General features: G+C 44.6%; 1 protein-coding gene across 2 annotated transcripts in view; it reads right to left on the bottom strand.

Moving 5' to 3' along the window:
* Positions 1 to 26,601, bottom strand: part of LOC124711662 (UDP-glucosyltransferase 2-like) — a 65,271-nt gene that overhangs the window by 24,191 nt on the left and 14,479 nt on the right. The window contains exons 2-3 of one of the 2 annotated variants that reach the window (XM_047241852.1): positions 24,111 to 24,345; positions 6,473 to 7,056 (exon numbers count right to left, since the gene is read on the bottom strand). In XM_047241852.1, the coding sequence (XP_047097808.1) occupies positions 6,473 to 7,056; positions 24,111 to 24,345 (819 nt within the window). The remainder of the gene's footprint in view (positions 1 to 6,472; positions 7,057 to 24,110; positions 24,346 to 26,601) is intronic. The other variant, XM_047241853.1, reaches the window with a different exon arrangement.

Raw genomic sequence — 26,601 nt, forward strand, 5'->3', positions numbered from 1 at the left:
CCGCACTTCCAAATACCATTGTGGCGGTGCGTCATGCTGTTGGTAGATGAAATCGTTCGAATCAGTCTACAACTGTGGGAAAAGGAAGTTCCCAAGCATATCGAGACATGTGCTTCCTGTAACATTGTCTCGGAAATGAAAAATGGACCATACACCTTTTCCCTGAAACTGCACAAAAGACATTAAATTTTGGAGATTCCCTATCATGTTGTACAACTTCATGTGGTTGTTCCGTACCCCATATTCTCACTTTTATAACGGTTCACCTTACATGCAAATGGAATGTTGCATCGTCACTAAACACTATGTGTGGAAGAAGACTGTCATCCTCCATCTTGCCAAGAACGAAATTACACAACTCCACTCGTTGTTGTTTGTCGCCTTAGCGAAGAACTTGCAGTAGCTGTCTTTTGCATGGTTTCATGTGTATGACGCCAGACAGACATCGGGTGATGTTGAGCAGTCGAGTTGCACGGCGAACGGATTTTTGCGGACTCCTTGTGAAACTATGACAGATGCTTTCGACGTCTGTGCCAGACACTTGGGGACGGCCCAGCGATTTACCTTTACACTAACAACCTGTTTCTCGGCATTGTTCATACCATCGTGTAATGCTCTGTGCTGTAGGAGGATCCACAGCGTACCTAGTACGAAAGTCTCACTGAACAGTTATTGCTGACCGGCACTGCGCAAAACGTAGGACACAAAACGCTCTCTGTTGTCGCAACACCATTTTTACCAGAACTGGAGTGGGTGCACACTGCTGCTACCTAGCGGAACCATGTAAAACTGGAGTTTTTTCTTTCCAACAGTACATTTTTCACGCACATATCTCAAACAACATAATAGTCAACATTTTTAAAAATCGGATGATTCTTTTTGATACACCCTGCATAAGAATTAATTAGACTTTCATATCTACCATCATGTAGAGGTGACCCACTGTAATCAAAACTGTAGATCTAAAATTCTAATTCACTCTTATATTAATTCACAAACAGAACTAATATATAAAACTGACACAAGATGTATTTCCAATTTCATTTGAAACTGTAATTTCAATTTAAAATTACTCTCATTATTTGTATTTGTATAATTATTCCGAAATGCCTACGTTTCTAGAATATGTAGGCTTAGAGAAAGCTTTTGACAATGTTGACCGGAATACTCTCTTTCAAATTCTGAAGGTGGCAGGGATCAAACACAGGGAAGCGAAAGGCTATTTACAGTTTGAGCAGAAACCAGACGGCAGGCACGAAAGGGAAGCAGTGGTTGAGAAGGGATAGAGACAGGTTTGTAGCATATCCTCAGTGTTATTAAATCTGTATATCGAGCAAGCAGTAAAGGAAACAAAAGCAAAATTTGGAGCAGGAAGTAAAATCCATGGAGAAGAAATAAAAACTTTTAGGTTCGCCGATAACATTGTAATTCTATCAGAGACAGCAAAGGACTTGGAAGAGCAGTTGAACGGAATGGACAGTGTCTTGAAAGGAGGATATAAGATGAACATCAACAAAAGCAAAACGAGGATAATGGAATGTAGTCGAATTAAGTCGGGTGATGCTGAGGGAATTAGATTAGGAAATGAGAAACTTAAAGTGGTAAAAGAGTTTTGCTATTTGGGGAGCAAAATAACTGATGACGGCCGAAGTAGAGAGGGTATAAAATGTAGACTGTCAATGGCAAGAAAGCGTTTCCGAAGAAGAGAAATTTGTTAGCATCGAGTATAGAAGTAAGGGTTAGGAAGCCTTTTCTGAAAATATTTGTATGGAGTGTCGCCATGTATGGAAGTGAAACATGGACAATAAATAATTTAGACAAGAAGAGAACAGAACCTTTCGAAATATGGTGCTACAGAAGAATGCTGAAGATTCGATGGGTAGATCACATAACTAATGAGGAGGGGAGCATTGGGGAGAAGAGGAATTTGTGGCACAGCTTGACCAGAAGAAGGGATCGGATGTTCCGAGGCATCAAGGCATTACCAATTTAGTACTGGAGGGTAGCGTAGAGGATAAGAAATCGTAGAGGGGGACCAAGGGATGGATACACTAAGCAGATTCAGAATGGTATGAGTTGCAGTAGTTACTCGGAGACGAAGAAGCTTGCACAGGATGGACTAGCATAGAGAGCTGCATCAAACCAGTCTCTGGACTGAAGATCACAACAATAACAACAATTATTCCGAAAAAATAGATAAGAAGTATTCAATTGTGAATGTATTCAAGTGTTATATGAATGCGTAGTGACTGTTTTTTCGAACATGTCGGAAAGAACAGATACTACTCGGTATCTGCACCTGTGACACATATTAAGTAAATTAAAGGTGGAGCAGGGAGAAAGGAGAGGAAGTGGGACGAACTGTTGATGTCAGCTGCATAAGGACTTTCTGCGGCAGCAGCGGCGGAGAGTGAAAATGTGTGCCACATCGAGATTCGAACCTGGGATCTGCAGATTGCTAGGCTGTTGTGTGAACCACTGCGCCATCCGGACACAGTGTTTACAACACCTGCGCGGACTTCCTCGACCGACCCACATTCCCACCCAGCGTCGCCTGGACGCAGTCCCCCGTCCGTGTCGCCGTGTGTGTGCTGTCCTTAGGTTACTTAGGTTTAAGGATATCTAACTCTAGGGGACTGATGACCTCAGATGTTAAGTCCCATGGTGCTTAGAGCCATTTGAACCATTTTTTCCCAACGTGGGCACGTTGTTGCTGCTCGTCTACTGGGTGATTCCGTAACCGAGGGAGCCGAAGAGTGTGGTGTTTCAAGAGGCACCGTATCGAAGATTTATACCGCATGCGGGGAAAACGGAGAAACGCCATCCGCTGAGTCACAACGCGGTCGAACGTGTGTGTTGACCGATCGTGACACACGGTCACTGAAGAGGATTGTGACGAAAAGTAAGAGGATGACCGCTGCGAAAGTCACTGTAGAAGTGGGTGTCTCAGTCCCGAACCCTGTCAGCACTTAAACAACACGAAGGTGCTCCATAACCAGGGGACGCAAATGCCCGTAACAGGAAGAAATGGTCCCGAAGACACAAAACCTCGGCTGTTGAACGGTGGGAGCGCGTCATTTGGTCGGGCGATTCTCGTGTCTCACAGCTTCCAACTTCTGGCCAAGTTTACGACACAAGAGCGAAGAATGACAGGGTTCGCTGATGATTCGGGCAACCATATGATGGTACTCCACTACCGGCCGATCAGCCTGCTCTCGTCCCCCTCAAAAGTCTTTGAGAGGTTGTACGTGGAGCGGCTGCCACGCCACGTGACGGAACAGCAACTCATCCCCGAGGAACAGTTCGGGTTCCGGAGCGGCCACTCGACCACCCAGCAGCTGTTGCGCCTCGTGGAGCAGGCGACGCGAGCGCTGGAGACGCGGGAGTACCTAGGGGCGGTGCTTCTCGACGTCTCCGAGGCCTTCGACTGCGTGTGGCACGACGGACTCGTCTACAAACTTTTTGTGCACGGAGTACCGACGTCGCACGTGGTCCTGCTGCGCTCGTATCTCTCGGGACGCACATTCCACGTCGGAGTAGATTTGAGCGGGAGTGCCTTAGGGGTCGGTCCTTGGCCCCTTGCTGTGCTCCCTGTACACCGCCGACGCCCCGCGGGTGGCACGCGTGGAATTGGCACTTTATGCCGACGACACGGCGTTGTTCACCCGCAGCACGAACGCGGCCGAGATGCGCCGCCGCCTCCGGCTCGGATGTGACGTCCTGGGCGCCTGGTCCACGAAATGGCGCTTGAAGTTCAACGCTGCGAAGAGTCAGGGTGTCGTCTCCAGCAGAAAGAGGCTGCCGCCGGACCCGCCGCCGGTCACGATCGTGGGGGGCCCCATCCCACGGTTGCGGACCGGCAAATACCTCGGGGTGACGTTGGACAGGCACCTGACGTGGCTGCCACACGTCCGAGACGTCAGAGGGCGGGCAGTGGGGCGCCTTCGTGCGCTTTACCCACTGCTCAACCCCTCATCGACACTTCCTCCGCGCCACGGCCTCACCCTGTATCTGTCCCTTGTCCGGCCGGTACTGGAATACGCGGCCGTGGTGTGGGGTAACGCGGCAGCGACGCTCATTGCGACGCTCCAACGCGTGCAAAATAGGGCGCTGCGACTTGCGCTCCACAAGCCGCCTCGCTACCCGACGAGGAAGCTGGCATCCCTTTCCTGCGGGATCGCTTCCGGCAAATCGCCAGAGTGTTGTACAGCAATGCAGAACACTCTCGCAGCCGCCTCATCCCTGGTCTGGGCCACCAGGTCCACCACAGGCCAACGGCACGTTGGACCGACCTACTGCGAGAGTAGTCTTCTCTTGCAGCCCGATATAGAAACAAAAGGCGTCACAATCAACGACACCCAGTGAGGACAGCTCAACACGTTAGGTCCCACTGCACCCCAAAGAGGGCGCCGCAGGAACAGCAGCTCCGCTGCTTAAACTGCCCCCACACCTGGCATACGGAGCCAGAGTTTTAGAGCGAGCGAGCGAGCGAGAAAATGTAGCATTCGCACAGACGAAGTTGCCAAAGTTCTGTTCTCGCTTCCGTTGCTATGAATCCACAAGTGAGCACACGACAGCTCGAACACGAGATTGGCATTCCTAAAGCCAGTGTACATCGTATTCTTACACGTCACTGGTTGCATCCTTACCATGTAAACCTACATCAAGAACTGCATCGGAATGATTTCCAGATTTGTGTACAGTTCTGTCAGTGGGCACAGCAGCAAATCCTCGCCAACCCGAACTACTTTTCCAATGTTATATTTATCGATGAATGTTCCTTCTCAAAGGAGACGTAAATACAAGGAACATGCATTATCGGTCCAGCGACAACCCACAATGGCTTAGACAGGTGGAACATCAGCGTCAATGAAGAGTTAACGTCTGGTGTGGGATGCTTCGTACTACAGTTATTGGCTCTTATTTCATCAATGTTAGTCTAAACGGCACAGCGTATGCGGACTTCCCCAGACGAATTCTTCCTCTTGTTCTAGACGAAGTGCCGCTAAGAACCAGAATACTTATGTGGTATCAACACGGTGGATGTCCAGCACATAATGCCTTGCGTGCACGTTGTATTCTGAACCGAAGGTATCCTGCCAGATGGGTTGGTCGAGGAGGAACAGTTACTTAGCCTGCTAGGTCTCCTGATTTAAATCCTCTGGACTTTTTTCTTTGGGGATGCATTAAAGACGTTGTGTATCGCGACATTCCAACAACTCCAGAGGACAGTAGGAACGTATCGCTCTTTAGCAGCCAACACTGGAAGCAGTATAAATAATTCTTTCATTCAACGAGTGCACCAGTGTATCGGTGTCCAGGGTCACCACTTTGAACACCTTTGAATGTTTACACCTGGGCAATGGTACAGGAGAGTCAAAGTCAATTTTGTGTTATGATTTTACTTGGTTTTCATTTGGTTTCTGACAACTCCAGCAAGTGGACGAGTTTTTGATTCCGGGCTCAAAGACAATGTTTGTTATGTAATTAATAACGTTGTGTTTCAGTGAGTGGTACACTGTGATACACTTTTTAATAGGTCTTTAGGAGAGGAAATGAATTACCGAATAAAAAATACAGGGTGCCATTTGAGAAAGTCATACCGCCGTTCATATCTTTGTAAAAAACAAAGCTACAACGAAGGCAATCTTGCCGATTGATGTCCCCCTGTCGTCTAAAGAACATTTGCTTCAAACTTTTTTAATTTGCATCTGGACAAACAGTTATTTAGGGTGGTCAAGATAAATGGGACACCCTGTACATATATTCCTTACTGTCGTTTCTTGTTAACGATATCCGCTTATTCCCAAGAATTAGCAGCTTTCACTCAGTTAATTCTAGGCAGAAATCCAATCTGGCATTTTGGATCGCACTTTCCTAACTCTTGTGCAGAAAGGTGTGCAATACACTCCAGCACCCATCTTCAGTAAGCTACCAGAAGAATTCAAAAATCTTAGCAGCAATTCACGCGCTTTATAATCGAAACTGAAGAGTGTCCTCATGGGTCACTCATTCTATTTTGTAGAGGAGATGCTTGAAGAATTAAGCTGATTGCTATGTTATATTGTTGATCACGTTCACTGAAACTTAGCGGTTGACTTTTTTTGGGTTCATAAGCATTTTATTTTAGCTGTTATTAATTTTATGTTGTAATTTCATGTACTGACACGTTCCATGACCTTGGAGGTTTGCTCCTCAATTTGGTTCTACGGATCTAGACGTGTAAATAAAATAAATAATACCGTTAGTATTTTTGGCTAGGTCATTAACGTACAATATGAGCAGCAAGGAATCCAAAACACTTCCTTGGGGCACATCCGAGAAAACATGCTTTGTCTTGCCTACCAACAATAGGCCGTTTGCGGTCGTGTGCCTTGGTCGCATAGTTCCGTTTGTACCTTCATTTCCCGTAAGGAGTAAGTATTAATACGTGCTAATGTTTACAGATATGAGAAAAATGTACACAACTTACTTGTGGAAGTTTCTTAGGGGGTCTGATGTGCATACCGGCGACCTCCACGGCGTTTGGTACGAACGGCCTCGCGTATTGGAAGCTGAAGTGCGAATTGAGCAGCAAGAGGGAAGTATTGCGCTCTAGTTCCGCTACAGGAGGCACCGTAATGTCTTTGAAGTACTCCTTGACCACTCTGTCCATAGCTGGGAGATAAAAGAACTGGCGGTAAAGTCTGAAAAGCGATGAGGTGAAGACGTTGTTGGCACGCTGGAGGAGGTTCATGTTGCTGGTGTACGGTAGGCAGGTTTCAGGGACGTAGGCCAGCGGGTAGGGGTTCCCGACCATGTCGTTCATCCAGCTGGCTCCACCGCCTAAAGCGACCGCCTGCACGACTGGAGTCCCAAACTTGTGCGCGAAGGCGAGCAGACACTCGTTGAAGAACGTCTCCAGTATGACGAGGTCGAACTTCCGGTCCCGGGAGTCGATCAAGGTCCGCAAGGCTTCGTCTTCCATATACTCCCGACACCCGTCGGCAGAGCCGGAAAGTATAAACATCATTTGCAGAGCAGGCGGAAGCCTGCCGAAGGAGAGAAGAGTGAATCCTGCAGAAAAGAGAGAGAGAAATTAGCATATTAGTATTCTGATTGTATCGACCCAACATAATAACGCAGTTCGTGCAAAGTCTGAAGGAAAATAAGAGTTCAGTGTCCCGTCGATAGTAACGTTTCTAAGGACCGAGCGCTGGACGATATCTGGAAAGAAACTCGGACGCTGCTCCTTGGCTTCGCATAAACAGCTGATGTGTTAGCCTCACACAATATTAAGGAAACTGGAAAAGTCAGTGATAGCCGAACTAACGGACATAAGATCTCGTACGAAGATACGAATTTCTTCAAATGTTCAAATGTGTGTGAAATCTTATGGGACTTAACTGTTAAGGTCATCAGTCCCTAAGCTTACGCACTACTTAACCTAAATTGTCCTTAGGACGAACACACAAACCCATGCCCGAGGGACGAGTCGAACCAACGCCGGGACCAGCCGCACAGTCCATGACTGCAGCGTCTGAGACCGCTCGGCTAATCCCGCGCGGCCGAATTTCTTCACTTATCCTCCGTCTTATGAGGGCCCTACAATGAAATAAACGGTAGAAATTCAGAGGTAGACTTGTAAATATAACAAATGAAGTGGCTGCAATAGTAGGGGAGAACGTGCCACGCGCAGGAAATACAGACGTTCAGAGGAACCGAAATCTGCATGAACTTGTCTGCCGAAAACGCAGAAAATCTAACCTACATGGTAGGGTGGCAATTTTAACCTTACTCACGAGTCGGGTGCGTGCACCATCGCACCATCTATCCATCTCATAATGATTGACCCCTGACTATGACCGTTAGTATTTTTGGTTAAGTCATTAACGTACAATATGAGCAGTAAGGAATCCAAAACACTTCCTTGGGGCACTTCCGAGAAAACATGCTGTGTCTTGCCTACCAACAATAGGCCGGTTGCGGTCGTGTGCCTTGGTCGCATAGTTCCTTTTGTAGCGGCATTTCCCTAAGGAGTAAGTACACTATCGGCCAGATCATTACGACCACCGACCAACTACCAACACAGAACAGTCCAGGCGATAGCAGCGTCTCCTGACGAGGAATGACTTCTAGTTACATACACGCACGGTGCATGTAGTAACAGTGAGCGTGCTGTCCGTGTGTGGAATCGGGAAGGCGAGCCATTGGCCCGAAGGCTCGGCACGAGAGTTTCGGAAACTGCACGACTTGTCGGGTGTTCTAGGACTGCCGTGGTGAGCGGCTTCAACAGGTGGCGAAATCACGGTGAAACCATGCCTAGACGTCGTGGTATTGGGCGACCACCACTCTTTACATATGTCGGACGTCGTAGGCTGGGCAGACTGGTAAAACAGGACAGGCGGCGAACTGTGGCGGAGCTAACATCAGACAGTAATGCTGGTCAGAGTACAAGTGTGTCTGAACACACAGCGCGCCGACACTCCTGACGATGGGTTTCCGCAGCCGACGACCCATGCATGAACCAATGTCAACACCACGATATCGGCAACTACGACTGAAATGGACAGGTGATCATCGGCACTGGACGTTGGCTCAGTGGCAGAGCATTGCACCGTCTGATGAATCATGACACCTTCCTCATCACGCCGACGGATAGGCGCGAATCGGCCTTCTTCCAGGGAGACCCCTGCTTGACATTTGTACTGCGGGACAGAGAGAAGCTGTCGGCGACTCCATTATACTCTGGTTAACATTCACGTGGATATCCACGGGTCCAGTGGAGCTCATGCAAGGCAGCCAAGGTCTATCGTAGACTGGCTACAGACCACTTACAGTCCTTCAGGACGATCGTGCTTCCCGATGGCAGTGGCATTTTTCAGCAAGATAATGCGCCATGTCACAAATCCAGCAGTGTGATGGAGTGGTTCGAGGGAAAATGAGTGAGCTGCAATTAAGATGCTGCCTCCCCCTACAACGCCGGAAACGCGAATCCTCCTATTTCCGTCTATTGTACTATAAATTGTTTTCCTTATTTTGTTACCTGAAGATATGACATTTCTGTGTCCTTATATATTGTAATTGTTTTACTATTTGTATATATATATATATATATATATATATATATATATATATATATATGTATATATGTATATAATAACAAAATATGGTAAAATTGCCCAAGTCTGCCATTTTAAATACCTCGGTGAAACTGTACAGTCCTCAGGATTAAACGGAATTGCCAATGAACAAAGAATCACCAAGCTCCAGAAGGCCTACAAGCTAACATGGGCGCATTACAACAAGAAGTGCATTTCGACAGACGCAAAATTAAGGCACTATACGACAGTGATTCTTCCAGAAGCAATCTATGCAGCTGAAACAATGGTGATTGACGGTCATTCAAAAATTAAGGAAATAGAAAAGCAGGAAAGAAAAATTCTCAGGAAGATTTACGGTCCAATCAACAAAAATGGCATTTGGATGAAGAGACCACAAAACGAACTCTATAGAAAGATCAACATAGTAACAGATGAAGTCAGAAAGCGCCGAGCCAAATTTTATACACACATCTACAGGATGGAAGACTCCAGAAGGGCAAAGAAATTATTCAACGTTATAACAAGGAGTAAATGTGGCACAGAATGGCTGAAAGAAGTCCAGAGGGATCTACAGCAGATCAACATAAAAAATCTCGAAGATCGCACCGAGTGCCGGCATAAAATCACAAGTGTGAGGTTTGGGGAAAGAACATCGCGTCAGCCCGGTAAAAAATGGACAGAGGAACGGAAGAAGGAGCATTCTGAGAGGATGAGGAGGTTTTGGGAAGCAAAGAAGAAAAACATCCGAAGATGAAATTATGAATTCAAGTTCAATCGCTCTCCTAAAGGGGAACAATCTTTATAATTATATATATATATATATATATATATATATATATATATATATATATAATGGATATATGTCGATGTATATATGTCGATGTATAATTGCTTTGAATTGTAAATATTATTTGTATTTTTACGCTGGGTCTTGCCTAGGGAAAACTATGCTATCGAACGATTACATCGATAGGTCGTGTGGAGGACCAAAGTGTTTAGGATCTTTGGTAGTGTTAACTCTGCCGCGTGGAGCGCGGGCAGAGAGAGTCTGGTTGGGGTGGTGCAGTGGAGCAGGTGTGTTGTGTGACGCTCCCGCGAGTTGCCGCGCTTTCGCGGTTTGGCAACATGTAATTGCGCTCGACTTGCTATGATAGTTTCCGACACGGTGTCGCGGACGGGAAGCATTAGCTGCACACATCAAGAGCCCGTTTCGCCTGGTGACCGTATCGAGAAGAAGGCGCGCCAACATCCAGCTTCTGCAACAGCGTCGGCCGACAATGAGTGACTGTCGCCATCTCCTCGATCGACGGCTTCAAACCTTCAATCAACCAACATGGAAGACAGCTTTTAAAATTGTTCCATTTGCCTCACAAATTTACAGCAACATAACAGGAATCTTTGTTGCTCATTGTCCCAATTGCATTAACAAGCAGGGTCCCTTCCTTTTCCGGAATGAACCCGAGTGTCGTCGAAATTCAAACGCCAGCATTAAAGTAATATGATTCGATTTCACTGCTTTAATTTCAAAGTTTAGTTAAGGTATTCATAGCTGGCTACAATATTTAGATTACACAAACACAAATTAAGAGTGCGAGTTTTGTTACCATATTTTAGCTTATCTGTGACTGCAGCTCAGCTTGGTACGTACTAAATTTTACTATTGTTAATTGTTCAGAATCATTTAATTCAAGGTCAAAGTCAAATCTCTTATTTCTAAATTGCGTAGATTCAAGTAGCTTTTGAAATGATTGTTGAGGTAGCCCAAGACTAACCTTATTTTATTTAATTTCGTAGTGCTTCAGAAACAAAGCTCACTATTAATTTGTCACTAAATTAACTTTCCATTTTTCGGTTTTATTAATTCTTTTGCGAAATTAAGTCAGAGTGTAGCGAAATTTATTACTTCTGACAAACATTCAGTTTTCACACAACACGTGTCAACCTTAAGTTGCCACGCTTTTAGTGCTATTTGTATGTGCATTAACCTTTCTTTTTCAGTTATTATAGTAGTTGTCCATAGGACTGGCGACCGTAATTTTCCCCAAATCTCAAATATCTAATGAACGCTAGTTAATTGTTAACGTAACGACCGCACATTTACTTTCTTTATTAACTTTACCCTTTTTCGAAATTAATTTCCACCAATTTCATTTGCATTTTTCCTTTGATTTAGATGTAACCCTTCCTGCCTCTTTAGCGACGGATTAACTTCGATGACGATTGCTTTCCATTAGGTACACGCGGTTTAATTTTTCACTGTCATTAATGTCGGTAAGTGAGGGGACGGTTACATCCCCTCCGCCCCCCCCCCCCAAAACTCACCGCCAGATCTGAACCCGCTCGAACACATCTGGAATGTCTTCATCAGTAAACACTTCCGGGCTAAGTTGCCGTGGTCGATCTGTAGAACTTCTTCTCACTGACGTTTCGTTCTCAACTACGGAGAACATCTTCCGAGGGATGTGATTGAAAGTGGCGTCAGAGCTCATCACGCCCCCCCTCCCCCCCCCCCTCCCCCCGGAATTTACGGTGATTAGGTAGCTTGTGTGTTCAGATGTCGTGACAACTCCCTCCAGCAATCTACGAAGTTCCCAATTTGCTTCCATGACACGACGCGTCGCCGCTGTTATCCATGTCGAAGGTGGACATACCCGCTATTAAGTAGGCTTGTAACACCACAACTCTATCCATGATCATACATTTTCTACTTGTTTTGCGAAGTTTGCTTTATTACTTGTGCTGAATATTATTCTTGCAAATATGTTGTCAAGTTATAAATTCTGTTTGTTATTTAAAAAAGAGAATACGCATGGAATGTTGACATTTTGAAAGTAGACACGCTGGCCTAGTCAGGGAAAAAGCTATTGTCAAAGAGTGTAATAAATTGTAAAAGCGTTATCGCTGGGCGTGCGAGCGCGCCAAAAATGTAGCAGTTGGGAGTCGCAAGGAGACGATTGGTGTCGTTGGTTTCGTGTATTCCACGGTGTGGTTATGCAAAGTGCGAAGACAAAAAGTCTGTTTCCGAGGTTCGGAGCAGTAAAAACTGAATTGGTTGTTTTGGCGGATGTTTAATGTGGGCAAGCTGTGGATTTATTGGGTACAGTACAAATGCAGCAACAGTAATTCACATAACATCAACAGTACTGTGGGCCCTTGTTATTGGCTATGGTATGGCCAGAAGATCGACCTGTGCCCTATTTACCGCTAAATGAAGTCACTCGGTAAACCAACGGCATCATGAAGAGAAGTAGGGTTTACACTTTTTATATAGCTAGAATTGTAATAGCCTGCCTAGCGTAAATGGAATTTTATTGCTTAAATAACATTGTTTTCGTGCATGTCACGTAAATAATTTTCCTAGTCATTATCCAAGTAGTATCCCTCCTGTCCCTTTGTATGAACCGAGGTAATCAGAAAAAAACTGAAATTGAAGTGAACATTAATTTATTAGATTATCAAAACAAGACTCCAAGAAGAATATAATAATTCCAATTTCAAAGAAAGCTGGTGTTGACAGTTGCGAAAATTACCGAACTATCAGTTTAATAAGTCACAGCTGCAAAATACTAATGCGAATTCTTTACAGACGAATGGAAAAACTGGTAGAAGCCGACCTCGGGGAAGATCAGTTTGGATTCCGTAGAAATCTTGGAACACGTGAGGCAATACTGACCTTAAGACTTATCTTAGAAGAAAGATTAAGGAAAGGCAAACCCACGTTTCTAGCATTTGTAGACTTAGAGAAAGCTTTTGACAATGTTGACTGGAATACTCTCACTCAAATTCTAAAGGTGGCAGGGGTAAAATACAGGGAGCGAAAGGCTATTTACAATTTGTACAGGAACCAGATGGCAGTTATAAGAGTCGAGGGGCACGAAAGGGAAGCAGTGGTTGGGAACGGAGTGAGACAGGGTTGTAGCCTCTCCCCGATGCTATTCAATCTGTATATTGAGCAACCAGTATAGGAAACAAAAGAAAAGTTCGGAGTAGGTATTAAAATCCATGGAGAAGAAATAAAAACCTTGAGGTTCGCCGACGACATTGTAATTGTGTGAGAGACAGCAAAGGACTTGGAAGACCAGTTGAACGGAATGGACAGTGTCTTGAAAGAAGGATATAAGATGAACATCAACAAAAGCAAAACGAGGATAATGGAATGTAGTCGAATTAAGTCGGGTGATGCTGAGGGAATTAGATTAGGAAATGAGACAAAGTAGTAACGGAGTTTTGCTATTTGGGGAGCAAAATAACTGATGATGGTCGAAGTGGATAGGATATAAAATGTAGACTGGCAATGACAAGGAAAGCATTTCTGGAGAAGAGAAATTTGTTAACATTGAGTATAGATTTAAGTGTCAGGAAGTTGTTTCTCAAAGTATTTGTATGTAGTGTAGCCATGCATGGAAGTGAAACGTGGACGATAAATAGTTTAGACAAGAAGAGAATAGAAGCTTTCGTAATGTGGTGCTACAGAAGAATGCTGAAGATTAGATGGGTAGATCACATAACTAATAAGGAGGTGTTGAACAGAATTGGGGAGGAGTTTGTGGCACAACTTGACTAGAAGAAGGGATCGAGTGGTAGGACATGTTCTGAAGCATCAGGGGATCACAAATTTAGTATTGGAGGGCAGTGTGGAGGGTAAAAATCGTAGAGGAAGACCAAGAGATGTGTACACTAATCAGATTCAGAAGTATGTAGGTTGCAGTAAGTAATGGTAGATGAAGAAGCTTGCTGAGGATAGAGTAGCATGGAGAGCTGCATTAAAGCAGTCTCAGGACTGAAGACCACAACAACAACAATAATTTTTACAACTTTGGACAATTACCTGATAATTAAATCTTTCGCTGTAGTATGAATGATGTCAGAGATAGAAGATGCAAAAGCCAGTATTAATTAATTAATTAATTCATTCATTCATTAGAGCAACTTTCATAATAAAAAAATTGGTAATAAAACTTTACGGAATTTGGACACTGAATTTCATTGTCAAAGCGCAGTTCTAATTTATAGCTTTTGGCAAAATTTGTAACTTTTATTACAAAGAAATGTCGAAGTAACTGCTAAATTCAAACAACCTTTCTGCTTGCTACAATTACGACAGTGAGTATTACGGTGAGTAACGTAACAAAAAGCTTCTGTCCACATTCAGTAAAAACTCTTACTTTAATTGATATGTTGTATGTGTTTGCTCAAAAATGTTCAAATGTGTGTGAAATCTTATGGGACTTAACTGCTAAGGTCATCAGTCCCTAACCTTACACACTATTTAACCTAAATTATCCGAAAGACAAACACACACACCTATGCCCGAGGGTGGACTCGAACCTCCGCCGGGACCAGCCGCACAGTCCCATGACTGCAGCGCCTGAGACCGCTCGGCTAATCCCACGCGGCTATGTGTCTGTTATTTGATTATTATCTGACTACTGTGATGTGTGCTGTTAACTTCTTGAAAGTGTGCGTCAGGTGCTGTTCATACGTCATGACGCCAATAACTAATCTTACGTAAAATTGCTTACGAGTATAAAGTTCAGTTTCAGTTTAATTACTCTTGTTCCGGTAAGGAACTAACGACCGTTGGTTATTTCATTAATGCCATACTTTGAAAACGTTTCTTCCAAATTTTCCACTAACTACTATTAATTAAAAAACTAGTTTACGTAATTAAAAATATATAAAGTTAACCAAACTTTGTTTCTAAACGTCATTGCTAAAATACTGAGCAGTGGCTATTCGGTTATGACTTCATCTACTTCTCTCAGTTTTGCATTATTCTTCGGAGTAGATGCCTTTTCCCCGCAGATTAGGGGCTTTAAGTACACGGCCACATAGAAAAGCCTAATTAGCCAGAGAGGTAGGTGGGTTACAGACTATTGATCAGGATGATCAATGTGTATTGGTTACATCGCATGACGAAGATCAAAATGTTGTACCTTGACGGAATAGTGAGAATGTCTACTTTTACTTGTTCTGTGAGTATCACATCTTAGTCGAAAACGGGGCGACATACGCAGTAACAGGTAAGAGGTAAGGTGATTTTTCGAGAAATTTTTGGCGACTGTTGACTATGAAGAGACATCGAAGCCAGACCATAAGTAGCAGGAAATATACCTTTACATGGTTTAAAGGTACTGCCGCTCTCTCTGTACAGGCGGACGTTCGTTATTTTGTGATTGTTCGTTTGATCGCTACAATGTTAGGCGAAAAACGCTAAGACTGAACTTACCGTTGGAGCTGTTGCGACTGAAAAAGCATCGATGTACAGCTCGATCTTTCATTTGTTACATTATACGTCATTACTAATGAATAACCCTCGTGTTGTCAGTTAAGAGCTTGTACAGCAGTTGTTGTAACACCAGGAATCCATGTGAAACTATGGCGGGGCGTAGCTGTAACACCAGCACGATGTCGTTTTCGACAGCGAAATGTGCACGAATCAAAAGGGGTGGTTTCATCGACGCCCTTTGTGCCACCTTCTGAGTGCTTTTCATGTCGATTCTGAGCAGCGGTCTGTATCAACTGTTTTCCTGGCCCACCGGTTAGGAATCCGCGTGATTTCGACGCTATGTGTGTCACGGTTATGAGCTCCATTGCAGAGCCGTCGAAAGAACGGATGAAACTTGGGTAAGAGGGGGTATAACTACCGTCTCATCGTGTGACATGCCCACGATGGGCTTGGGCAGGATTGTGCTGAAATTTGGTGCCAATGTCAAATCACTGACCCACCTTATAGCTGACATGAACTTCTAAGCTGGGGCTTCCTTTTACGCAACACATATATTGTTGAATCAATCACAGTAGTCAAATATACTAGAAATATACAACTATATTTGTAACAAAAGAAAGCAAGAACTCAAATTGGGTTACAAAATATATACATACCGGTATGTGAGCTATTCATCGTCGTCACTCAGAAGATCGAATAACTCTTCTGTTTCATGCTCTGACAGAACTGTAGTTGATGTAGAGGGTTGAACGTCGCTCAAAAGATGATGTTGCAGTTCGACTGGTTTTGTCGCAAAAGAGGAACTTTCGTTCGTTACAATAAGCTCCAATACGTCTGACGGTATGTCAAAAGATGCACAATCTTTATTTTCTTTCTTCAGCTGGTCTCTCAATATGATCAAAGTATTAATTGTCTTTAACGATAATCTGTTACGTTGTTTAGTTTATATAAGGTTCATAGAACTGAATATTCTTTCCACTTCTGCATTTGAATGCGGTAGGCATAGAACAGTCATTGCTAGCTGTGAAATCAAAGAAAAAGGATTCTCCCCTGCGGCATTTTTATACTGCAAAACCTCACTCCAAAATCGAACAGTGTTAGCAGTGTTATTCCCCCTAATGAAGTTGATATTATGCCATTCTTGCAGCATACCGTCTATGAAATCGCCACTAAAACCCAATTCTTTGGCTACATCCGCTACTGCATTATTTTTATTCACTTTTACTGTTTCTTCAACATTCAGCATTGACATTTTTTTCAGGATCGTAACGTTACTTGGCAGTCTTTGTTGAATTCTTTAATGAGTTTCAGACTAAATTGAATGCATCTCTTCTTCAAATAAACTTTATTTTCTTCAGACAAACTTGACTCAGACAATTTCTGTTCAAACATAAAGCCAAGGTTCGGATTCGCGTACATACGAGGGTTATTCCAAAAGTAAGGTCCGATTGATTGCCAAATTGAAACCACAGTGAACATCAGAAATGTTTTACTTGTAACAATTAGCTACACCTTTCAACTACTTCTCTACGTAGTCGCCGTTCTGACTTAGACTTTTGTCATAGCGTTGTACCAACTTTTCAATAGCCTCATCATAGAAGGCAGCCGCCAGTGCTTTCCGCCAATTCTCCACGCTGGCCTACACCTCGTTTTCTGTGTCAAAATGTTGTCTTCAAAGACAGCGGTTCATGTGACCAGAGATGAAACTCAGGGGGAGACAATTGCGGACTGTATTGTGGGTAATCTCACATTTCCATTTGAAAACAATGCAGGAGCATCTTCATTGCCCCTGCAGAATGCGGCTGAGAATTGTCGTGAAGACGAAACAGCACGACAGTTATGTAATGCTGGCTGCATAGCTTCAGGCGAAATTTCTCACCAGGCCCTCGTACTTGGCGGCAGACACTATTTTCTAGACATCTTTACGCACTCACTGCGAGCTCAGAAATGAGAAGAGCGACGTGATGCTAACTGGGGTTATACTAGAGACACTACCCAACACATCTGTGCAAAGCTTTATCGGATTTTCATAGTCGTTTCCATTTCGCGACCGATCGGACCTTACTTTTGGAATAACCCTCGTACATTCTCTTGGAACTGGTGTTGTCAACAAATCAACAGTTGGAAAAACTATGTTTTGTCCGAGTGACTGCATGAGAAATACAGGTGTATCAAGTAATTTAGTGGGGTCATTGTCTTCTTCTTCAAAAGCTTTTATTGCTATTTGTACGTCTTTTAAAGCATGTTTAAGGTAAAACATGTAAAGATGATTTGAGTCGTCACAATGCATCTTGTACAAAAGATCGGAAGTGTAACAATTGTCTTGAACCATGGCAAGTGAAAAATGTAGCTTTTGTTCTTCCCACTGCTCCAGAATTCTTCGTGTTGCTGGTTCATTTGAAAGCCAACGTGTTGCACAGACCTTCAAAATTTTTAGTGGCTGTTTTCCACAATTTATTGTCTCATAAACCTTTTTATATTCCTCTTGTCTTTTGGGTGAAATGGAGAACCAATTGTAGGTTTCCCGTACAAGAAACTCTATGTTTCTAGGTATGGTATTCACTGAGGCGTGTGACACTGCAAGCAGAAGAGGGTGACAAATCCAACGGATCAATACCAAATGCTTCAAACCATATTCTCTCTTGAGTTGTTCGAAAAGCCCATCGTTTATTCCAACCATTGCAGAAGCATTATCTGTGCCAATTCCTACCATATTAGCGATTGGAAGTTTGAAATCTTTCAAAGAATTCACAAGAACAGCAGCCAGATTTCTTGCATCTGCAGTTTCTACTACAGCGAGTTTGAGAGTTGCTGATCTAATGGTTTGATTGTTTACACTATAGTACCGTATAACGGTACCTAGCATTTTAGATATTGATACATCTGTAGATTCATCTATTAGTACACTGTATTTTTGGTTACCTATATCTTCAACCAATGATTGTGTAAAATATGGAGCCAAAACTTTAGTTATAACATTAGTGCACTTTGTACAATGTAATTGCATGTTTTTAGCGTCCTCATCACCGGAAAACACCTTCTTGCACAGTATTCCTAAATGATCTACAGCTAGAATAGAACAGTGTTCAGCAATAAATAAAGAAAGCGTGCCTTCTGCTCTGCTTGCTATTCTAACTGTAGTTTTCGGAACAATTTTCACAGGTAAGATGGTTTGTGTTTTCTTTTAATCAATTTTTTGTTTATGCTTAATAGTTTTCGAATGCTTTCTAATATCACACAATTTAGCATCAAACTCTGTTGTACATACTTGACATCTTGCCTTGGATAAGTCTCCAACGGCTGGTTTCAGCCACCCATTGAATTCAAGTTCTGCTTCCCACGTATCCCGATATTTCTGAGCGTACTGCTCTTCTTCTGCGGTAAATCCATTATGTAAGCCACCACAACATAAGTTTCACCAATTTATAATCACTGAAAATACATTAAAACTCAGGTGAACTAGAGGTCACGCAACAATCTACTCACTCGGTAACGCGATATCAGTCTTATTGTTCATTGTTTAAAACGTAATAATGTCTGAGATACCCCCACCGAATTGTTCTTGCGTTACCACTGTGCATGTGGTAATAATTTAACTGCGAGTTAACATTTCGAAAAATTAGAGGTTGCTGGACAGAAATGTATTTTATTATACTTAATATTACGTATGTTATTTGTCAATTCGAAAAATAAAGGGAGTTCAAAAGTTGAAGAATTATAGATCGATACGTTATCGACGATAACAGGCTAGTGGGTAATGAATAATGAATTTTCTATAGTCAAGGTTTTCTTACTCTGTACGCAATTCCCACATTCAGGTTTACTAAATGCTGAACAATGCTACATGATCTGCTAAGAACTTGATTTAACTTAGTAAATCAAGAACAAATTTAGTGTAGTACCTATTCTATGGTTAAAATTTGAGTTTTGTTAATGAAAATACTGGCCCAAAATAGTTTTGATTTGTACTTCAAAAGTCGTCAGTACTCCAAAAGTCGCCAGATAAGTAGCTAAATAATTTTTGTAGCTAAAAAGTTTTTTTTTTTTTGTCGCTAAGACGAAGGCAGAAGTCGCCATTTCTAGCGACAAAGTCGCTAAATTGGCAACACTGGGCTGTTTAGGTTTTATGTTGGTAACGCCACGTAGCGCTCTGTATGAAAATCACTCGCTGTGCTGTGTGCAGCCTGTGGCTGGTTGGCATTGTTGGAATACTCGCAATTGTAGTGTTGGGCAGTTGGCTGTGAACAGCGCGTAGCGTTGCGCAGTTGGCGGCTCACCTCCAACTGCCCAAGACTACAATAGCGAGTATTCCAACAATGCCAACCAGCCACAGGCTGCACACAGCACAGCCAGTGATGTTCATACAGAGCGCTACGTGGCGTTACCAACATAAAAACCTAAACAGCCTACTTACAACTTAACTAACTCGAACTGACTAATGCTAAGAACAACACACACACACCCTCATGCCCGAGGAAGGACTCGAACCTCCGGCGGGAGGGGCCGCGCAGTCCGTGTAATTTCTAAACAGGCCTGCGTTCTAAACGTTGTAACTACTCCGAAAGCAGTAATCGGATTCTAAAGAGTGAAACGACTTTCAGTTTCTCTCCTGAAGAATTGCAGTACTAGGAGCAAAAATTACTACAGTTGCCCTCGAATAAGCAAAATTGATACCGAGACGTCTGTAATTAATGTAACTACACTGAAGCGCCAAAGAAACTGGTACAGGCTTGCGTATCAAATACAGAGATATGTAAACAGGCAGAATACGCCGCTGCGGTCAGCAACGCCTGTATAAGGCAAGTGTCTGGTGCAGTTGTTAGAACGGTTACTGCTGCTACAATGCCAGACTATCGGGATTAAACTGAGTTTGAACGTGGTGTTGTAGTCGGCGCATGAGGGATGGAACACAGCGTCTCTGAGGTAGCCATGAAGTGGGGAGATTTTTCTGTCGACCATTTCACGAGTGTACCGTGAATATCAAGAATCCGGTAAAACATCAAATATCCGACATCGCTGCGGCTGGAAAAAGATACTGCTAGAACGGGATCAACAAAAATTTCAGAATGAGATTTTCACTCTGCAGCGGAGTGTGTGCTGATATGAAACTTCCTGGCAGATTAAAACTGTGTGCCCCACCAAGACTCGAACTCGGGACTTTTGCCTTTCGCGGGCAAGTGCTCTACCAGCTGAAGTTCGCACGAGAGCTTCTGTAAAGTTTGGAAGGTAGGAGACGAGATACTGGCAGAAGTAAAGCTCTGAGGACCGGGAGTGAGTCGTGCTTCGGTAGCTCAGATGGTAGAGCACTTTCCCGCGAAAGGCAAAGGTCCCGAGTTCGAGTCTCGGTCGGGCACAAAGTTTTAATTTGCCAGAAAGTTTCATATCAGCGCACACTCCACTGCAGAGTGAATATCTCATTCTGGAAACATTCCCCAGGCTGTGGCTAAGCCATGTCTCCGCAGTACCCTTTCTTTCAGGAGTGCTAGTTCTGTAAGGTTTGCAGGAAAGCTTCTGTAAAGTTTGGAAGGTAGGAGACGAGATACTGGCAGAAGTAAAGCTTTGAGGACCGGGAGTGAGTCGTGCTTCGGTAGCTCAGATGGTAGAGCACTTGCCCGCGAAAGGCAAAGGTCCCGAATTCGAGTCTCGGTCGGGCACACAGTTTTAATCTGTCAGGAAGTTTCAACGAGAATTGTTCAGTGTGACAGAAGTGCAGCCCTTCCGCAGATTGCCGCATATTTCAATGCTGGGCAACCAACAAGTGTCAGCGTGCGTACCAGTCAACGAAACATCATCGACATGGGCTTTCGGATCCGAAGACCCACTCGTGTATCCTTGATGACTATACGACACATAGCTTTACGATTCGCCTGGACCCGACAACACCGACATTGGACTGTTGGTGACTGGAAACATGTCATCTAGTCGGGCCAGTGTCGTTTCAAATTGTACCGAGCGGATGGACGTGTACGGGTGTGTAGACATCCTCATGAGTCCACGGACCCTGCATGTCGGCAGGGGACGGTTCGAGTTGGTGGAGGCTCTGTAATGGCGTGGGGCGTGTGCAGTTGGAGTGGTGTGGGACCCCTAATACGTCTACATACGACTCTGACAGGTGACACGTACGTAACCATCCTGTCTGATCACCTGCACGCATTCGTGTCCGTTGTGCATTCCGACGGACTCGGGCAATTCCCACACGTCCAGAATTGCTACAGAGTGGCTCCAGGAACACTCATCTGAGTTTAAACACTTACGCTAACCATCAACCTTCCCAGACATGAATGTTATTGAGCGTATCTGCGACACCTTGCAACGTGCAGTTCAGACGAGATCTTGCGTATTTATGTTCAGCCCTGCAGGATTCATGGTGTCAGTTCCCTCCAGCACTACTTCAGACACAAGTCGAGTCCATGCCACGGCGTGTTGCGGCACTTCTGCGTGCTCGCGGTGTCCCTACATGATATTAGGCAGGTGTACCAGTTTATTTGGCTCTTCAGTGTATGAAAAGAAATAGTGCGTCATTTAAACAGGACTCTTTGACAGTTAGATCTGAGTGTAAACAGAATTACGGCATCTTAACCGGTTCCGGCAAAACACTGCCTGGCAAAAAAAGTGGAACATCCACATGACACGGACAAGTGCTAGTGTAGGTACTCCCCATCCGCGAGTGTCTCAGTGGTGGTCTGTGACAGGTAGAACGGCCACCAGACTGCATCAGCGTTGTTCTTCTTTAGTGTCGATACAGGCCTGCTAGGGCGTATAAAGGGCGTGAGCAGCGCCAGATGTCGAGTGATCGCTGAGAAGGGCGCGGGAGTGCCGCGTAGCGTATGAGACAGCGTTATGAGCACCTGAGTGACTCTGAAAGGTAGCCCCGTATCGGTCGTCCGCCGGTCGAACCGACAGTATTCAGATTTGTGGGGCATACGACTGTGACTGGTCCGTTAGTCCAGCAGTTTGGTGTTTTTACCTGGAAAGTTTTCCCAGAGTCTTAAAAATAGATATTATTGTAGATTTTGACGTACTCTTTCCAAATTTTCACTTTGGTAACTTATAAACTGAAGAGGCAAGGAAACTGGTACACATGCCTAATATCGTGTAGGGCCCCCGCGAGCATGCAGAAGTGCCGCAACACGACTTGGCATGGACTCGACTTGTGTCTGAAGGCGGAGGTAACTGAGACTATGAACCCTGCGGGGCCGTCCACAAATCCGCAAGAGTACGAGAGGGTGGAAATCTCTTCTGAACAGCACGTTGCAAAGCATCCCAGATATGCTCAATAATGTTCATGTCCAGTTAGTATGGTGGCCAGTAGAGTGTTCCTGGAGCCACTCTGTAGCAATTCTGGACGTGTGGGAATTGCCCTAGTCCGTCGGAATGCACAACGGACACGAACGGGTGCAGGTGATCAGACAGGATGGTTACGTACGTGTCACCTGTCAGAGTCGTATCTAGACGTATCAGGGTCCCATATCACTCCAAATGCAATAGTCCCATGCCATTACAGAGCCTGAACCAGCTTGAAGAGTGCCCTGCTGACATGCAGGGTCCATGGATTCATGAGGTTGTCTCCACACCCATACACGTCCGTCCACTCGACACAATTTGAAACGAGACTCGTCCGACCACGAAACATGTTTCCAGCGACGAATACTCCAAAGTCGGTGTTGAGGGACTCAGGCCAGGCTTAAAGCTTTTAGTCGTGCAGTGATCGAGGGGACAAGAGTGGACCTTCGGCTCGGAAACCCCATATAGATGATGTTTCGTTGAATGGTTCGCACATTGATACTTGTTGGTGGCCCAGCATTGAAATCTGCAACACTTTGCGGAAGGGTTGCACATATGTCACGCTGAACAGTTCTTTTCATTCTTCGTTGCTACCGTTCTTGCAGGATCTTCTTCAGACCGCAGCGATGTCGGAAATTTGATGTTTTACCGGACTCCTGATATTCACGGTACACTCGTGAAATTGTCGTACAGGAAAATCCGCACTTTGTGGCTACCTCGGAGATGCTGCGTCCCATCGCTCGCGCGCTGGCTATAACACTACGTTCAAACTCACTTAAAACTTGATAACATGCCATTGTAGCAGCAGTAACCGTTGTAACAACTGCGGCAGACACTTAATGTCTTAGATAGGCGTTGCCGGTCATAGCACCATATTATGCCTCTTTGCATATCTCTGTATTTGATTTCGCATGCCTATACCAATTTTTTTCGCGCTTCAGTGTATAATCAGTGTTACAGTCTTATAAAATAACGATAATACTGATAGCCTTTTAAAAAAATTTAGTTTTTTGCCCGAAACACTATCGAACCGTTTGTTTTTACCCCTCAGAAAATATAATTTTACCCCTCTGGGGGCAATCATACCCATGTTGGGAACCGCTGAGCTATGCAGTACAGTGATATGGATTCGGATCTCTTGACGGTTACACTCTTGACTCGCGTGGAATCTCCATTACCACACTTCACTAACCGGCTCTCTTGTACGAAATTATGTGGCATACATTTCGGTTTACAGCGATTACTGCCGAAGGTGACGCAGTGCCTTCCACTAATCGCCTACGCTAATCGTCATTACTCGGCTGTAAAAAATTCTTCTGGCTACTTTGCAGGTCTGTGTTGCATACGAGTTCTAGATATCATTACGAAGGAAAAGTATGGGAGTGGTGGGTCTCACGTATTACACATCAGCAGACAAGTGATGCAGGGCCGCCAGCTAGAAAACGGGTTTAATGGGGAGCTGTTGCCAATTACTCTCTAGATTACGGATCAGAGGAGGAAGGAAATTCACGTACCTCCAAGATCAATAACAGGGTCGGCCATTTTGAGAAGTTCCCAGTTCTCGTGTTCCTCCTTGAAGGGGGTCACCACGGTGAGGTGGTGGCCCCTCCTGCCCAGCTCCACCAGCATCTCTCGAAAGACGATCCAGTGGCTTTTGCCACCCATGGGAAATAAGGCCAGGATGTTGGCGCCATTCGATGGCAGCACAAAGCAGCACGCCAGAGTAGCCGAGACCAACAGAGCCACACCCTGTAACGACAAGATCAGCAGGTGGCAACCACTTCTGCACCTGTACTCTCCAAACAGCCTGCTCCACAATGTACCCCAAACACATACTTGTCTGGACACACATTAATGGACATTACACTGAGGTTACAAAAGTCATGGGATACCTCCTAATATAATGCCGGACTTCGTTTTGCCTGGTGTAGAACATGCAGCTGTACATGGCATGGACTCAGCAAGTCTTTTGAGATCCACTGCAGAACTATTGAGCCACGCTGCCTCGATAGCCGTCCACAATTCCGAAAGTGTTGCCACTGCAGGAATTTGTGCGTGAACTGACCCCTCGATTGGGTCTCCTAAGTGTTCAAAGGGATTCATGTTGGACGATCTGGGTGGTCAAATCATTCACCCAAATTGTCCACAATCTGTTTCAAATCAATTTTAAACAACTGTGGTTCAAAAAAAATGGTTCAAGTGGCTCTGAGCACTATGAGACTTAACATCCATGGTCATCAGACCCCTAGAACTTAGAACTACTTAAACCTAACTAACCTAAGGACAGCACACAACACCCAGTCATCACGAGGCAGAGAAAATCCCTGACCTCGCCGGGAATCGAACCCGGGCGCGGGAAGCGAGAATGTTACCGCACGACCACGAGCTGCGAACGTAAACAACTGTGGCCCAGATACAAGGTGCGTTGTCATCCATAAAAATTCCATCATTGTTTGGGAATATGTTGTTGTTGTTGTTGTTGTTGTGGTGGTGGTGGTGGTGGTAGTGGTGGTGGTGGTCTTCAGTCCTGAGACTGGTTTGATGCAGCTGTCCATGCTACTCTATCCTCGGCAACCTTCATCATCTCCCAGTACGTATTGCAACCTACGTCCTTCTGAATCTGCTCAGTGTATTCATCTCTTGGTCTCCCTCTACGATTTTTACCCTCCACGCTGCCCTCCAATACTAAATTGGCTATCTCTTGATTCCCCCAGAACATCAGAACATGTCGTACAACCCAATCCCTTCTTCTAGTCAAGTTGCGCCACAAACTCCTCTTGTCCCCAATCCTATTCAGTACCCCCTCATTAGTTATTTGATCTACCCATCTAATCTTCAGCATTCTTCTGTAGCATCACATTTCGAAAGCTTCTACTCTCTTCTTGTCTAAACCATTTATCGTCCATGTTTCACTTCCATACATGGCTACACACCATACAAATACTTTCAGAAACGGTTTCCTGGCATTTAAATCTATACTCGATATTAACAAATTTCTGTTCTTCAGAAACACTTTCCTTGCCATTGCCAGTCTGCGTTTTGTATCCTCTCTATTTTGACCATCATCAGTTATTTTACTCCCCAAATAGCACGACTCATTTACTACTTTAAGTGTCTCATTTCCTAATCTAATTCCCTCAGCATCACCCGACTTAATTCGACTACATTCCATTATCCTCGTTTTGCTTTTGTTAGTGTTACAAGGCCAGATCAGTCAATCATCCAGACTGTTGCCCCTGCAACTACTGAAAAGGCTGTTGCCCCTCTTCAGTAACCACACTTTGTCTAGCCTCTCAACAGATACCCCTCCGTTGTGGTTGCTCCTTTGGTATGGCTACCTGTATCGCTGAGGCACGCAAGCCTCCCCACCAACGCCAAGGTCTATGGCTCATGGGGTGGTTGGGAATATAAAGTGCATGAATGGCTGCAAATAATCTCCAAGCAGTCGAAAATAACCATTTCCAGTCAATGACCCAGTCCAGTCCATTAAACACAGTCCACAACATTGTGGAACCACCACCAGCTTGCATAGTGCTGTGAGTTAACGAGCATTACGATCTCATTTAAGTATATGACCAAAAGAGTCAGCCTACAGGAACTGTGAATCGAATCCTGTCATTCAGTACTTTGTGTCACAAAGGGCGCAGATTCACCCAAGTTAGGGAAATTCACAGGCGTCTATTGTCTACTGAGGCCTAAACACTGTAGTGTGCGAGTGAGACAAAAAATGGCTCTGAGCACTGTGCCACTTAACAGCTGAACTCATCAGTTCCCTAGAACTTAGAACTACTTAAACCTAACTAACCTAAGGACAGCACACACACCCATGTCCGAGGCAGGATTCGAACCTGCGACCGTAGCGGTCGCGCGGTGCCAGACTGAAGCGCCTAGAACCGTTCGGCCACTCCGGCCGGCGCGAGTGAGACAAACGAGAACCTACGTCATAGGGAAACCCTGTAGAAGCCTTTTGCGGCCAAGGAGACGTAGCAGTGTTAAATATGGCGG

This window comes from Schistocerca piceifrons, chromosome 8 (assembly GCF_021461385.2).
Source record: "Schistocerca piceifrons isolate TAMUIC-IGC-003096 chromosome 8, iqSchPice1.1, whole genome shotgun sequence".
NCBI classification, from domain to species: domain Eukaryota; kingdom Metazoa; phylum Arthropoda; class Insecta; order Orthoptera; family Acrididae; genus Schistocerca; species Schistocerca piceifrons.